We start from the raw sequence: 14,978 nt of genomic DNA on the forward strand, positions 1-14,978 counted from the left end.
TGCATTGCTCTATCTGATGTTAATTTATTCAGCAAATTGGCACAAGGCTTGCGCTCCTGGCCAAGTGATCCTAAAGCTGTGCTCCACCATCGCTCTGACTATATGACTAGGGTCCTGGGAATTCCTGGGGGCCTTAAGGGGCTGTACCTTCCCTGGTGGCTCAGATGGTAAAGCGTCTGCCTACAATGTGGGAGACCTGGATTCGATCCCTGGTTCGGGAAGATCCTCTGGAGAAGGAAATGGCACCCCACTCCAGTACCCTTACCTGGAAAATCCCATGGACGGAGGAGTGTGGTAGACTAGTCCATGGGGTCGCAAAGAGTCGGACACAACTGAGCGACTTCACTTTCTTTCACTTTAGGGGGCTGGAGGGAGTCTGGCCTGTCTGTGTCCCCAGGACCAGCTGGTGTTTATGAGCGCTGACCATGTGCCAGGCACTGTCATCTAGGTGCCTGGTGTGTGCAGTCACCAACCTGTCCCCATCTGCCCAAGACCCTCCTGGTTTGAAAACTGAGTGCCACGTCCCAGGAACCCCTTGGCCCCATTCATGTGTGTGGGCTCCTGTCCTCTCAGCTTCTTTCCCGGGACAGACGCTATCATGATGCCCGTTTTAGAGATGGAAAAACTGAGGACCAGGATGTGCATTCGACCACAGGAAGCCCAGTGCAAGAGGCCAGGGCTACCACCCAGCTGGGCTCTCCAGTCTTTGTACCTATCAAAAGCATAACCTGGGAAGGCCTGGACCTACTCCCACCCCTGGCCTGACTGAGAGGCAGGAGCCCCCAACTCCAGCCCCACAGCAGGCACGTCTCAGCAGATCCCAGTCCTCGCTGTCAGCACGGGACTGCTGCCCCAGCCTTCTGTTATTCGGCATCCTCTCTTATGAGCCATGGCAGCTGGCCAGAGATTCTTGGGGATCTTGGGGATAGCAATGGGTTCTGAGGGTGGCCAAGGACAGGGTCTGAGCTCCAAGTCCTCAGGGACTTTCAGACCACCTTGAGATGAGGGATTTGCCTCTCTTCTACAAAAGGCGAAACAGGCTCAGAGAGGTTAAGTAACTTGACTATAGTCACACTGCCAGGGAGACCCTGGGTTTCAAGCCTATTTGTCATTGTTTAGTCACTAAAAGTTGTATCCGACTCTTTGCGACCTCATGGACTGTAACCTGCCAGGCTCCCCTGTCCATGGGATTCTCCAGGCAAGAATACTGGAGTGGGTCACCATTTCCTCCTCCAGGGGATCTTCCCGACCCAGGGATCAAACCCACAGACTCAGGTTCGCCTGCACTGGCAGGTGGATCCTTCGTCACCACACCACCAGGGAAGCACCTATCAGACGACTTCAAAATGAGAAACTTGGCTTCTCAGCCTCCAGAGCTTCGGGAGGGGGTGCTGTGGGCAGTGGCTGTCTGGGGCTCAAGGCCCTGCTGGTTAACCTACCTGACCTACAATAACAGGAAGGTAACGCAGAATTACCCTGGAAGATAAAAGCCCCTGGAGGAGGCTGCCTGGGGGGAGGCAGCGGCACAAACCAACCAGCCCGGGAGCCAGTTTAGTGCCCTCTGCCTTTAGCCTCGAGACCTTGTGGGCAGCCTGTGGTCATGCTGGCATTCCAGGGGCTTGCCTGGCATCTGGGGAATGTCCCAGCAAAAGTCTTGGCCTTTGGAGATGCTCAGAAAAGGGAAGTGCTCCTCTCCAGGGTGGGGGTGGGGATGGGCATCTGTAGGAAATATCCCCTCTGGGGTACCAGGCTCAGAGTCCAGTGCAGTGGGACCTGGGGGTGGGTACAGAATGGGAAGCGTGCTGGCCCCTGGGGTTGGAGTCGCGGGTTGCCCCCTTAGAGCTGTCCTTCCTGAGTCCTAGCACATCTCTTACCTGCTCCATAAAAGGGCTCGCTACTCACTCTATAGTGAAGAACGGGGATGTCTGGCGTGCTGCAGCCCATGGGGTCGCAAAGAGTTGGACACGACCAAGTGATGGAACAGCAACTCGCTCTATGCCTGTGAACCTCACCGGAACCCTGTGACCTCTGCCGCCTCGGGATGGGAACGCCGTTACTACTCCGGAGACCGATTTGGGCCAGTGGGGCTAGGTGCCTGGACCCCCGGGAGGGAGGGTGCCTTTCCGGGCAGTGTTCTGGGAGGGACGCTTCGGGGAACCACAGACCCCGCTTTGGAGGCTGCAGAGCCTGGGTTGGGTGAGTTGGGGTCGGCAGACGCCTTCCCAGCTCCTGGCCTGCGCCCACCCTTCCGCCCACAGGCACTTGGAGAGTCCCCTCTCTGCTCCTTCAAGGCTCTGCGCTAAGTCCACCTCCTCCAGGAGCCTCCGGAGCGCTCCGCTAGTCCTGATGAGCTCCGTGGTTTCCGAGGTCTCTAATCCACAACCTCTAATCTGACTCGGGCCTTCCTCCCGACTGGGCTTGGGGTTGGGGGGGCCTCCGAGGGGTCCCCTGCTCTGGGCGAGCCCTCAGGCTGCGGGGCCGCGAGGGTGGGGCTTTGGTATTGGGGGGAAGGGGGCGGTGGCCCCAAGTAGGGGGGACTGCAGAGGCCGGCGGTGCAGAAGGAGCGGCCGCTGCGAGCGCAGCTGCCGCCCGCGCCCCTCCGGGCTCCCCGCGCCACTCGCTGGCTCGGCCCGCGCGCCCCCGGCTCGGCGAGCCGCGGGGCGGGGCGGGGCGGGGGCGGGGCCTGGCGGCGCTGACGTCACCCCGCCTATAAAGGGGCTCGGGCGCCGCAAGCCGGCTTTGTAAAGCCGCTGCTGAGGGTGCGCGCACGGCCTCGGCCGCCGCCTAACAAAGAAGCAGGGCACCGCCGCCGGGACCCGCCACCGACCGCCCGGGCCGCGCCGGCCCGCCTCCAGCCGCCACCATGACCGCCAACGGCACGGCCGAGGCCCTGCAGATCCAGTTCGGGCTCATCAACTGCAGCAACAAGTACCTGACGGCCGAGACGTTCGGGTTCAAAGTGAACGCCTCGGCCAGCAGCCTGAAGAAGAAGCAGATCTGGACGCTGGAGCAGCCGCCCGACGAGGCGGGCAGCGCCGCCGTGTGCCTCCGCAGCCACCTGGGCCGCTACCTGGCGGCCGACAAGGACGGCAACGTGACCTGCGAGCACGAGGCGCCGGGCGCCGACTGCCGCTTTCTCATCGTGGCGCACGACGACGGCCGCTGGTCGCTGCAGTCCGAGGCGCACCGGCGCTATTTCGGCGGCACCGAGGACCGCCTGTCGTGCTTCGCTCAGACCGTGTCGCCGGCCGAGAAGTGGAGCGTGCACATCGCTATGCACCCGCAGGTCAACATCTACAGCCTGGCCCGCAAGCGCTACGCGCACCTGGGCGCGCGGCCGGCCGACGAGATCTCGGTGGACCGCGACGTGCCCTGGGGCGTCGACTCGCTCATCACGCTGGCCTTCCAGGATCAGCGCTACAGCTTGCAGACGGCCGACCACCGCTTCCTGCGCCACGACGGGCGCCTGGTGGCGCATCCTGAGCCCGCCACCGGCTACACGCTGGAGTTCCGCTCCGGCAAGGTGGCCTTCCGCGACTGCGAGGGCCGCTACCTGGCGCCGTCGGGGCCCAGCGGCACGCTCAAGGCGGGCAAGGCCACCAAGGTGGGCAAGGACGAGCTCTTCGCCCTGGAGCAGAGCTGCGCCCAGGTCGTGCTGCAGGCGGCCAACGAGAGGAACGTGTCCACGCGCCAGGGTGAGTGGGGACGCCGTCCCTCGCCTCTTCCGGGCCTTGCACAAAGCGCACCCCACCCCACCCCCGTCCCCACCGCCTCCCGCCCTTCCTTGCCCGCGGCAGTCCCGAGCGACGCCCGGTGCGCCCCCAGTGGGCGCGCAGGCCACCCTACCCGGCCGCAGGGCATGAGCTCCGATCCCGAGGAAGGGGCGAGGGGTGGGGCTTTGCCCATCTCTGGGGGCCGTGGAGCGGCCCCCACTCCGCCTTGGGCTTGGGGCTCCCTAGGCCGCGCTTAGGCCCCGCCCCGGGTGCCACCCTCGCACCCCCTGCTCAGTCTGGGTCTTCCCGACTTGTGCGGATTCCTAGGCTCAGTGGGCCCAGCTCTGGGGGAGGGGACGCCCCTCGCCCGGTGCCTCGTGTCCTTCCCGCCCCCCCCGTTAGTGGGTCTTCAGTTCCAGGGCGGAGCGAGGGGTCTCCCCCGGCGCGGGGCGCGCCCGCGCTCCCTAAGGTCGGCCTTTCGCGGGCGGGATGGGGGTCCTTTGGTCTCCGCAGGGTGCGCGTCCACCTCCCCCGGGGCTGGGCCGCTCTCCACCCACTCTGGCTGCTGGGAGGGGTTGGCCTCTGCTGGAGGGGGGCGCCCCGAGTGTCTGCCCTTCCCCCCCAGCCCCTCCTCCCGCGTCCGCCCCGCGCTTGAGGCCGCGGCCTTTGTGAGCAGGGGGCGGGCTCCTCGACAGGGCCCTCCCTCGCCCCCTTTGTCCTGCTTGGTCTCTGCGGATGAGAAAACCAGATGAGGCTGGGCGGGGAGGGAGTCGGCTTTCTGCAGGTCCCCCCTGCTGGGAACCCCGCGCCGCCCCCGGGGCTGGGTGCTCCGTTCGAAGCCGCCCCAGGAGGCGGCCTCCCTGCTCGCGCCCAGGTCCAGGGCGGCGTGGCGAGGATGGCTGCCCGCCAGGTACCCCGCCCTGCGGCTCCCGGCCGGTGCGCTCTCCTCCGTGGGTGCCCGAGAGCGGTCCCAGAGTGAGCCCGGAGACCCCAGCCCGGCACCCTCGGAAAGCGCCCCCTTCCTCGAGTAAACCCACCCCCTAAGACTCCCGCCTGGAACAGCTGGCTGCAACTCGACACGTCCTTTCCCGGGGCCTCCCGTTGGCCTGGCCATTTCCTACTGGCCTGCGCGCCAGAATGAGGCCCCTCTTTCCCGACTCAGATTCTCCCCCGGGCGGCTTCTCTTCCTTCTGGCGCCCTTGCCCCTTCTTTGGCCCAGAAGGCAGTCTGTTCCTTCCCCCCCAGGAGAACCTCTGGGTGTCTTGCTCCCTCCAGACAGGAAGTTGGACCTTGGCCTCCAGAGATAGCTGGGTGGGAACCCCAGGCAATGGCCCCCTTTCTCCTGAGGACCACCCTTTGGAGGTATGGACTCTGCCCAGGAGGTTGCAGCCTCGTGGCAGCTCCCGCCCAAGGTTGCAGGCTGTGGAGTGAAGTGGGCCAAGCTTCTTCCATCCTGCAGATGAGCGGGTTTAGGCCCAGAGAGGAGAACCCCTGTGCCCAAGGTCACACAGCAAGTATGTGGCAGGCAGAACTGGGTTTGAATCCAGAAAGGGCCCTCATCTGGACCCTCTGATGCCTCCCAGCCTCTGGGGACCACAGGGTCTCCCCTCTCCAGTCTCATACAGCACTAGGTGGGGCAGGACTCCTCACCCACTCCACAAACACTGAGCCCCTAGCAAGTGAGGCATGCTGAGGCCTGAGTGGTGAGCAAGTGGGCACGTCGAGGCGCCTTCCCTGCCGGGCGCTGTGTCCTCGTTGGGACATGAGCCACATCTTGGGCAACAGAGGTGTCTGGGACTGCAGGCAGTCCGTGAGGGCCCCGGGTTAGATGGGAGAGGTCCCTTTCTGGGGAGGACATTTGACCTGACCTGAGGGTGAACCGAAGGTGGGCTGTATCAGGTGTGTGGGACAGTGTTGTGGACACGGAGCACAGCTCATGCAAAGGCCCCGAGCAGAGAGGAGCAGAAAGCCCAGTGCTGGCAGAGAGCAGCTCATGAGGTTGGTTCACGGGTCTGGGTCAGCCAGCAGGGCTGCAGGACCCAGAGTGGAGCTTATCAGTGAAGGATGCTCTGTGCTTGCCAGCTGCGTCCCGTCCCTTCCCTGGGAAAGACTGGCAGGAGCCCTCTGGGGCCAGGAAGGGGCAGAGAGAGCCTGGGGTATTTTTGGCAGGTACCAGGTGGCGAGCCTGGACAAACACCCTCTCCTTTAAGTGAGGCTCGCTGGGGGTGTCATGCTGTGATTCAGGCGGATGGGGCAAGAGGAGCTGCCGGAAATTGCAGCAGGAGAGCCGCGGGCTCATCCATGTGTTTAAAGAGGAGGGAGCTCTGGGGGCCAAGGTTGGAGCTGCCTTGGCTTCAGGTTCTGGGGTCCGTTCTGATGTCGGGTCTCCCTGGCGGGATGGAGGGTGATGCGGGGGGTTTGGGGGGGCGTGCCTGCAGAGGCCATTTTGGACAGGCCTGCGTGGCAGGGAGGCGGAGGCGGCTCCTACAGACACATGTTGGGAAACACGGGCCAGGAAGGAGGAGCCTCCTAGGTTTTGCTGGCGGGGGATGTGAGTCATCCCAGCAGCCAGGGCCCCGTGCGGGTGGGGTGCTTCCTGCTGAAGCTGCAAGCTGCTCTCCGGCCTCAGTCTCCCCATCTGTAAAGGGCTAAACCTGGGCACGTTCTTTGCGGCCAGACCGTATTTCTGGGAGGGGGTCATTGCAGCCGCCGTTAGAGGCAGGGTCGGCCACCAGGGCGTGGGGGTCCTGAGAGCTGCTGTGACAAGGCAGATGGCATACATCCACCCCAGGTCCTGGGAAGCGGGTTCGTGGTGATCACACAGGCAGGGCCGCCAAGTGAGCCATATTCAAGCTCCTTTGGCGCCTGCCTGCTGTGGGCTCCGCTTCCCTGGTGGCTCAGATGGTAAGGTATCTGCCTGCAATGCTGGAGACTTAGGTTTGATCCCTGGGTCAAGAAGATCCCCTGGAGAAGGGCATGGCAACCCACTCCAATCTTCTTCCCTGGAGAATCCCATGGACAGAGGAGCCTGGCGGGCCACAGTCCATGGTGGGTTGCAAAGAGCTGGACACGACTGAGCGACTAACACCCGCACACACTGCCCTGGGCTCCAGCCAGACCCTGGGCGGAGCCTCAGCACAGTTCCCACCTGATCTCATAGGCCCTTTGCCTCTGGCCAGCTGTGCCCTGGGGTCTCTGTGCTCAGGAAGTGCCCAGCCCCAGCTCTTGAAGGTGAGGCTGGCTGGCTGGGGTGAGGAAGGGCTGGACGAGCTGGGCCTTGTAGGATGTGTAAGAGTTCTCTTGATAAGGCAGGTCACATTGGCCCCAGGGAACAACTCGTGTAAGGATGGAGTAGGAATTTAAGGTGGTCAGGTAGTGGCAAGAGTTGACAGCAAGGAGAAGTGAGGTGAGGGCACAGAAGCTTCTGGGCTCCCTCCCTTAAACTGAATGGGGTGGTGGAGAGCGCCCGATTTTTTACCATCCAGGGGATTTGGGGATGGCTAAGGCTGTGGGGGGATGAGACCATGGGGTCTGCTGCAGGCAGGGTGGGGGCCTGGCGTCTCCGGGGTGCGGGGATGTGCCTGTCGACTCTGGTGAACCCCCGCATCCCTCTCCTTACTTCTCGGGGCTCCAGTGGGCCTGTGACTCACGCTTTCTGTGCTGCTGTTGATGAAAAGAAAAATCCCGAAGAAAACCCTGTTCCCATAGTAACCCAGCTCTAATTAGAGACTCCCAAGGCCGAGTGGGGCCTTTCCCGTCAGGGCAGGGCCTTGGAGCCAGGATGGGCCCCCCTGGATGCAGTGGACACTTTCCCTCCTCCTGGAAAGTATGCCGAGGGAGGAAACCGTTCCTCCTGTTGGGGGCAGAATACCCGGTGTCTATTTGGCATCAGGCCCCTCTGTGCTTTCAATCTCCTGGCAGGACGGAGCTGGGTTGACAGAGAGGGAAACTGAGGCTGGGAGGTACGGTGCTCACGCAAGGCTCCTGGCCCCAACTTTGAGTACCTTGCTCGCTGGCCTAGGCCTGTCGATCACACCAGTTCCAGGACTGGACACAGACTGGACCTCGGACGGGGTCTGAGTGGCTGAGCAGACGGCGGTGGTCGTCGTGTGGCCCGGGGCAGGGACCCACCGCTTCAGAGTCTTGCTTTGTACTCCCCAGGGGTACAAAGTTAATGGAAGGAGCAGGGGTGCGGGGCTGGCTGAGCGCTCGGGACCTGGAGTCTCCTGGAGAAGGGCCCCCGGGCGTGTCTGGCCTGAGCCTGGTGTGCGCCTTGTGTACCAGCAGGTAGGCTGGCAAGCGCGGGAGGGCTGACTGCCATTCATGGCCCTCCCTTGCCCCCTTTGCCTTTCTCCCTGGGGAGCCCTCTCTGCGTTTTCTGCTGCTGAGGTGTGCCCGGCGAGGCTTCTCCCCTGTTCTTTCCTTGCCATCAGCCGGGCTCGCATGCGTGGGGCACGTGGTGCCCCGTGGCCTGGCAGGTGGGGTGGGGCAGGCTGGCTGGACGGGTCTGAGCCAGGAGGGAGCCCAGCCCCGCATGCTGGGCGTGGCCCCAGGACGGCCTGCCTATTGGGGACTGGGCGCCCCAGCAGGCCCCGCCCTCGCTGCTCCTTGCCTGGTGCTCCGTGGGGGGTGTCATGGTGGGTGGCGCTCACCCCCACCCCGGGGCCTGAGTAGACAGCTGATCCCTGACACTGGGGCTTAGGGGATCCCGAGGGGCTGGGGGTTCGAGCCCAGCAGTGGTGAGCGTCTGTTCAGGGTGACCCGTGGAGGCCGCGGCCACCAGTCCAGAGAGGGGAGGGAAGGCTGGGGGACAGGGCTTGGCACGAGGCCGGAGTTTGCCCCCTTCTCCTCCCGAGAGCCCGGGGACCCCTAGCTTTCTCCCTGGGTGACCTTGGGCAAGGGCACTATTTCTCTGTCTCCCTCTCTTGTGAGGCAGGGTGGCGCTGACATGGGACATGAGACCTGGTCAGCACAGGGCTGACACCTGTCAGGCCCTCTGGGTGGTGCCTGGAGAACCAAGAAGGGGTCCTGGGCCAGGGGTGTGGCACCCAGCCCCCAGACTTTGCCACCCGCCAGCCTCCTCTCATCTGAAAGGGTGCCTGCCACTGGCCCCGGCTTCATAAAGGCCTGGAGGCCCACCTCACCCGACGGTGGGGCTTTTAGACCCACGGTGCTTGGGGACCTGAACGTGTGGTTGTGACCAAAGGTCGCATTGCAGGTTTTAGCTGGAGGAGTCCACACAGGTGTGCAAAAGCGATGAGGCTGCAGCTAGTGGGAACAAAACCCCGGAAGCCACCCCCTTCACAGACAATTTCAGGACGTGGACACGTGTGAAGGGGTTAGGCAGGTCATGTGCAAATCGCGATCTGCCGCCCACATGCACTTTAAGGTCAAGAAAACGCGTGTGTGAATGCAGCAGAAACGGTTAGGAGGCTGTGGTCGCCCAGCGTTCACAGAGGCTCTCCGGGGGTGCTGTGGGCATGGGGGTGTGTGTGACTGCGCTTTTAGAGGAGTTTGCTAGATTTCCTGAAAGGAGCGTGTGCAATTGCTCTTTGAACTTCTACACGTACACAGAAGCAGGAGGGAACAATGAACTGCCGTGTAGCAACCCCCCCGCTGCCATCCCAGCTCCCTGGGCCTCCATTCATTGTTTTTGCTTGTACTTCCTGTAGAACCCAGACATCCGGGCATTTCATCTCGAAATCTTTGCCTGTGTCTCTATAAACAGCAAGGCATCCTCTTACATATTGACAACAAGATTAGCAGTAATGAACCCTTCCCCCCTAACCCCAGGCCACATTCGGATTCTCCTGGTTGGCTCTACAGTGTCTTCTTCCATCTGGTTTGTTGCAGAGTTTTACCTCTGTAATCAGAGAGAGTGATGTGTAAGTGGACTTGGCAGGCTTTGGTCCTTAACTGGTCCAGCCCAGGGTCCTGGGTTCTCCCTCTGATGTGGAGGCCGAGGGGTCTGAGCCGTGTGGTGCGTTCTCAGTAGCCCCTCCGCCTCCCACTGTACTGGTGTGTGAGGGCAGGGCTGAGGGTCAGCCAGAACGGGGGAGCAGGGGTCCCTGGTCCTAGCTGGAGGCTCTCCCCGCAGGTATGGACCTGTCGGCCAATCAGGACGAAGAGACCGACCAAGAGACCTTCCAACTGGAGATTGACCGCGACACCAAAAAATGCGCCTTCCGCACCCACTCGGGCAAGTACTGGACACTGACGACCACCGGGGGTGTGCAGTCCACCGCCTCCACCAAGTGAGTGCCCGCTGCCCGCGCTCGGCCACGCCGGCCCTTCTGTGGAGGGGGGCACCTCTCCTGACCCTGTCCCCCACCCCACCCCAGGGACGCCAGATGCTACTTTGACATCGAGTGGCGTGATCGGAGGATTATTCTGCGTGCGTCCAATGGCAAGTTCGTGACGGCCAAGAAGAATGGCCAGCTGGCGGCCTCCGTGGAGACGGCAGGTAGCCGCCTTGGGCACACCTCAAGCCGCAGTTCCCTGGGGCGGGGTCTCACTATGCCATGGTCACTTAACAACCCCACTGGAAGCCCGTCCTGTGCTGGGCGTCCTCCCAGGCTGCCCCCACCTTGCCTCCCCCAGGACTGGCATGCTGTGTGACTCTAGGCTCCTGCTGTCCCTCTCTGAGCCACACACACCCTGGGCGTCGCACTCCCAGCCCCCTGCCCCCACCTCCCTGAGGCTCACTGCCTTTCCCACTTCTTGGGACAGGGGACTCGGAGCTCTTCCTCATGAAGCTGATCAACCGGCCCATCATCGTGTTCCGTGGGGAGCACGGCTTCATCGGCTGCCGCAAGGTCACGGGCACCCTGGACGCCAACCGCTCCAACTATGACGTCTTCCAGCTGGAGTTCCGAGACGGTGCCTACAACATCAAAGGCAGGTGCCCCTGTGGGTGGGACTGGGCAGGGCACCCCCCGCCTGTGCGCCCCACTTGACCCTCTGACATGGCTTGGACCATTCCAGGCCCCACGTGGGAGCTCCAGCCGCTCTCGTGGGTACAGGAGGGAGACCATGCCAGACAGAGGGCTCCAGGAGGTGCTCCATCCATCCACGTGGGTGGACAGGGCAGACCCCAGCCGCACTCTGGGAGCCGTGATTGGAGGGTAGGGGGCAGAGCCTGAGGCAGGGCCTGACGGGGTCCCCCCTGTGCCTCTGCAGACTCCACAGGCAAGTACTGGATGGTGGGCAATGACTCGTCGGTGACCAGCAGTAGCGACAGCCCGGTGGACTTCTTCCTGGAGTTCTGCGACTACAACAAGGTGGCCATCAAGGTGGGCGGGCACTACCTGAAGGGGGACCACGCGGGGGTCCTGAAGGCCTGTGCCGACACCATCGACCCCACCACGCTGTGGGAGTACTAGGTCCCACGCCCGTGGCCCCCTCCCTGCCCCGCCCCCGCCCCCCGTTAACTCTCTTCTCCTGGGGGCTCTGCTGTGGGTGGCGAGTCCCTTGCCTTTCAAACTGGAAACCCAGAGCAAACGGTGCCCTCACCGGTCGTCCCCTGGGCAGGTCGGTACTCTGACCTGGCCCTGGGCGGGCTGTCCCGGCCCTCTGCCCTCTCTTATGTGCCCTGGGCGAGGCTGGAACTTCTCTCTCCTGACCTCAGATGACTCTGAGCCTTATTTCCCCAAAGAGGCCAAGGAGGAGCGGGGGAGCTGGGAGGCCTTCCCGAGCCCCCGCCCCCCGGAATGGCGGGGTGCGTAACTGGAATCTCCTGTCCCCTCCTGATCCTCCCTGCCCCCCCAGGAGCCACGCTCTTGCCCCAGGCCTGTTGGTGGCCCCCGCTTGCATCTCACAGGTTGGGGCTGGCTCCTGCCCCTGCACACCCTGCTGTGATCCCGGGACCCTGCCCCTGTCTCTCTTTGCTTTCCCTCTGGCCTGACTGGAAGCAGAAAATGACCAAATCAGTATTTTTTTTTTAATGAAATGTTACTGCTGGAGGAGCCCCAGGCAAGCCTGGTTGTAGCCATGAGTGGGCTTGGGAGTCTTGAGACAGAGGCCTCTCCTGGCCTCTGCGCCCTCCTCCCACTAGTGGTGGGGTAAGCGGGGTGTCTCCCAGAATCCAAACTCCCCTACCTTCTCAGGGGGTTTCTCCAGCCCCACCCTCCCGAGTGCCCGCCCCAGGCCCGAGTCTCACCTGGTGGTGCTGGGCCCCTCACCGCCTCAGCCAGGACCCCATGTGGTCGGTGCTCCTTGTCTGACCAGACTCCCGGGTCTCGGCAGGATGAAGCTAGGCCTCACCCTCAGCTGGGAGCCCCCTGGAAGCCCCCACCCCCCAACCCCTGCCGTGGCTCCCAGCCCTGACCCTGCCGGCTCCCCTCCCTTCCAGTTAGTGTCCACCATGCATCTCCCTCTGGGTGTCTTGGTCTTTTATTTTTTGTAAGTGTCATTTGTATAACTCTAAACGCCCATGATAGTAGCTTCAGACTGGAAAGAGCAAAATAAAATAACGCAAGTCTGCAGCCCCGAGGCTGTGTGTGTGTGTGTGCGCGCGCGCGCGCGCCGGGATGAAGGCAGACAGGAGGGGTGGGCCGGAGAACCCGACTCCTGCACGTTTAGGGGTTAGAGGTCAAGCCCACACAAACCAGCACACCTGGGCAGGTGTGCCTTGATTAGAGCATGGAGGCTTGGGCCGCCCCTTTCCATACTGAAAAGGCCTCCAGTGCGTCCATCCACACCACCAGACCGCAGGCTCCCACCGAGGTGGGGACCGGCCCTGGGAGGAGTTAGCTGGGTGGACTAGGCTTGCGGTCCAGGCTGGGTGCCTGAATCAGAAGACGCCGGCGCCGAGCTTACAGAGGGACAGAGCCACTTCTCTGTCTGGCAGATAAGAAGCCCAGGAAGTTTCCGGCCTCGAAGGGTCACCTGGGTCCCGAGTCCACCCTGCCCTTCTTGGTCCCTGGCCGACCACGTGGCCAGCCCTACGGGGACCTCCAGAGAGACAGGCGCTGGGTGGGCCCTCCTGTGCAGTCCCTCGTGTTACCCAGAGCCTGCCTGTTCCCATCTTACAGAGGGGAAGACTGAGGCTCACAGCAGCAAGGCGCAGCCTTAGGGGTGGAACGGGTGCCCCACGGGTGTCCAGCAGGCTTGGCCTGCAGCGGTCTCGCGGGGGCATAGGGGACCTGAGCGGTCGGCGGAAGCGCGGATTGGCTGCCGATGATGAAACTGGGATGCCTGCGCTGTGATTGGTGGTCCCTGGGGGCGGGAGTCTCGAGATTGACAAGGACAGATGGCGGCCACAAAGGGATGGTGAGCTCCCAGCGGGGTCCTGGCGACCAACCCCCACCGCTGTTCAAGCCAGGCTGGAAGCCAGAAAAGTCTCAGTGACGCGGAAGGAACAGATGAGGATTCCAGAGCCAAGCTCTTACAGACCGTTGGGGGCGGGGGTCCCCAGTTGGGCAGTGGAGCGAGGTGGAGGTGTTCCCCGCGGTGCCCTTGGAGAGGGCTGCCCAGGAGCGGAATGACCTGTCCTGGAGCGATTCCAGGGACCCCTGCCCGCATCCTCTGAGCCAGGCCTTAGGGGCTGGTTCTAAATTCCACGCATTCTGCAAAAATGAGCACCGGCTGCGTGCGTTCCAGGGGCTGTTCCCCTCCCCCCTCATCTTCTCTGCAAACGAGGTGCAAAGTCTGGTGGCAGAGGCGATCACACCTAGGGAGGAGGGGGGCCTAACCCAGTACCCGGGACGGGAAGAGCGGCCAGGCCAGGGAACCACCGCGGACGCAAAGGTCAGGAGTTGTGGCTGAGACCTGGCTGGGTCCCGAGGAGGAGTGGATCTGCTCGAGTGAGGCCGTCTCCAGGCCCCGTGGAGGCAATAGGATGCTATGGGAAGGAGGCAGACACTCCCGTGGTGCACAGGAGCACCGTGGGGACCTCCAGATTCACTCCTGCACACCGGGGCTACCCATGTGCTGATGTGTGTGTGGGGCTACCCATGTGCTGACGGGAAAGTGCGCCCAACCCCCACCCCGCCTCTGCCCCCATCAGAACTGGCTCTGGGGCCCCACGTCAGATTCCAGGGTGCAGTTCTTCCTCCAGCCAGAAGCATGTTTGCTTCCTCAGCGATTTCCAGTTCACAGGTCCCCGACCGCAGAACCCTGCACACAGGCACACGGGCCTGTGTACACGAGTGGGTGTGTGCACACAGGAACACATGCAGGCACGTACAAGAGCCCAGTGCACACAACACAGACGCACACAGACGCAGACATGCACACACAGGCACACAGACCCGCCCCCACTCAGCCCACATGCTGCCACCTTCTGTCCCTGGGGACTCCTTGCCTGGGTCCTCCTAGACCCTGACTGGCAGCTCCTCCCACCTCCAGCTGGGTGGGGGGCCCGCAGGGCCCCACAGTTCTGAGGGTGGGTTCCCCCCAAGCCTGCCGTGGAAGACGAGCAGGAGTCCAGCCTCCCATTGCTCAGATGGGGAAACAGAGGCCTAGAGAGTGCCCAGCGAGTCTGGGCAGGTGCAGCCAGTGCTCCAAACTCCTCCACTGGGGTTGATTGTGAGCCCAAATGAAGAACATGCAGTTGAACTTGTAAGGAAGGAAGAAGCAAGGGGAGACGAGCTGGCAGGGGCAGGACTGCTGGAGGCCGGGCGGGGCAGCTGGGGGCAGCTGTGGTTCCCAAGATGCAGCCCGGTCAGAAAAAAGCAGGACTTTTTTTCACAGACGGCCGTTCACATCCTTTTGGGGTGGGTCTTCCAGCCCTGCTTGGGGGCTCCAGCCCCGGGAGGACCCAGGTGGGTCCCTCAGAGCTTCCCAGGGGCATCTCCACGGGACACTTCAAGCCCAGGCCCCTGCACTCCCCAGCTCAGGCTCTTCCCTTGCTCTTCTCGAGGAGACCTAGCTGGGCCCCCCTTCCTCCAGGGACACGGTGGCCTCTGCTGTAACTGGGGAGGGGCCAAAACACACTCAAGTGTAAGGTGGGTGGCACTACCGAGGGACTCCCCCCGCCCCGGACTCCCTGGGGTCCTCGGGCCTCAGTCTCCCTCCTTCCAGGGGCAGCAAGATTGATGGGGGGAGGGGCTCTGAGACCCGCGGGGCAGCAAGAGGAGAAGGGGCCAGATGGGGGCTCCTGGCAGAAGCAGGCCCGGAGAAGGGGCCCGGGCCTGCCCGGCAGGGGTGGGGCGGGGCTGAGCAATTGGCCTGAAGCCCCAGCTTCCTGTGGGCCCCTGAGCTTAGTCAAGAGGAGGCTGAGCCTCCCTGAGGTGTGAATAATTAAGACCAAAGCTGCAGGAGATG

The 14,978-nt window shown here is 63.2% G+C and overlaps 1 protein-coding gene across 1 annotated transcript; it reads left to right on the plus strand.

Moving 5' to 3' along the window:
* Nucleotides 1-2,758: 2,758 nt before the first annotated feature.
* FSCN1 (fascin actin-bundling protein 1) lies at nt 2,759-12,194 on the plus strand. Its single transcript, XM_052662706.1, has 5 exons — nt 2,759-3,695; nt 9,811-9,967; nt 10,055-10,176; nt 10,443-10,610; nt 10,893-12,194. Exons 1-5 carry the CDS (start codon nt 2,864-2,866, stop codon nt 11,093-11,095), a joined length of 1,482 nt encoding a protein of 493 aa, XP_052518666.1. The 5' UTR covers nt 2,759-2,863; the 3' UTR covers nt 11,096-12,194.
* The last annotated feature ends 2,784 nt before the right edge of the window (nt 12,195-14,978 follow it).

The sequence above is a fragment of the Budorcas taxicolor genome, chromosome 2 (assembly GCF_023091745.1).
Source record: "Budorcas taxicolor isolate Tak-1 chromosome 2, Takin1.1, whole genome shotgun sequence".
NCBI classification, from domain to species: Eukaryota; Metazoa; Chordata; class Mammalia; order Artiodactyla; family Bovidae; genus Budorcas; species Budorcas taxicolor.

Bases quoted from the DNA above. Each gene is read 5' to 3' on its own strand.
- FSCN1 (XM_052662706.1), top strand. From the start codon at position 2,864: ATGACCGCCAACGGCACGGCCGAGGCCCTGCAGATCCAGTTCGGGCTC. The intron at 10,177-10,442 runs GTAGCCGCCTTG...TTCTTGGGACAG, and splicing joins GGCCTCCGTGGAGACGGCAG to GGGACTCGGAGCTCTTCCTC. The intron at 10,611-10,892 runs GCAGGTGCCCCT...GTGCCTCTGCAG, and splicing joins CGGTGCCTACAACATCAAAG to ACTCCACAGGCAAGTACTGG.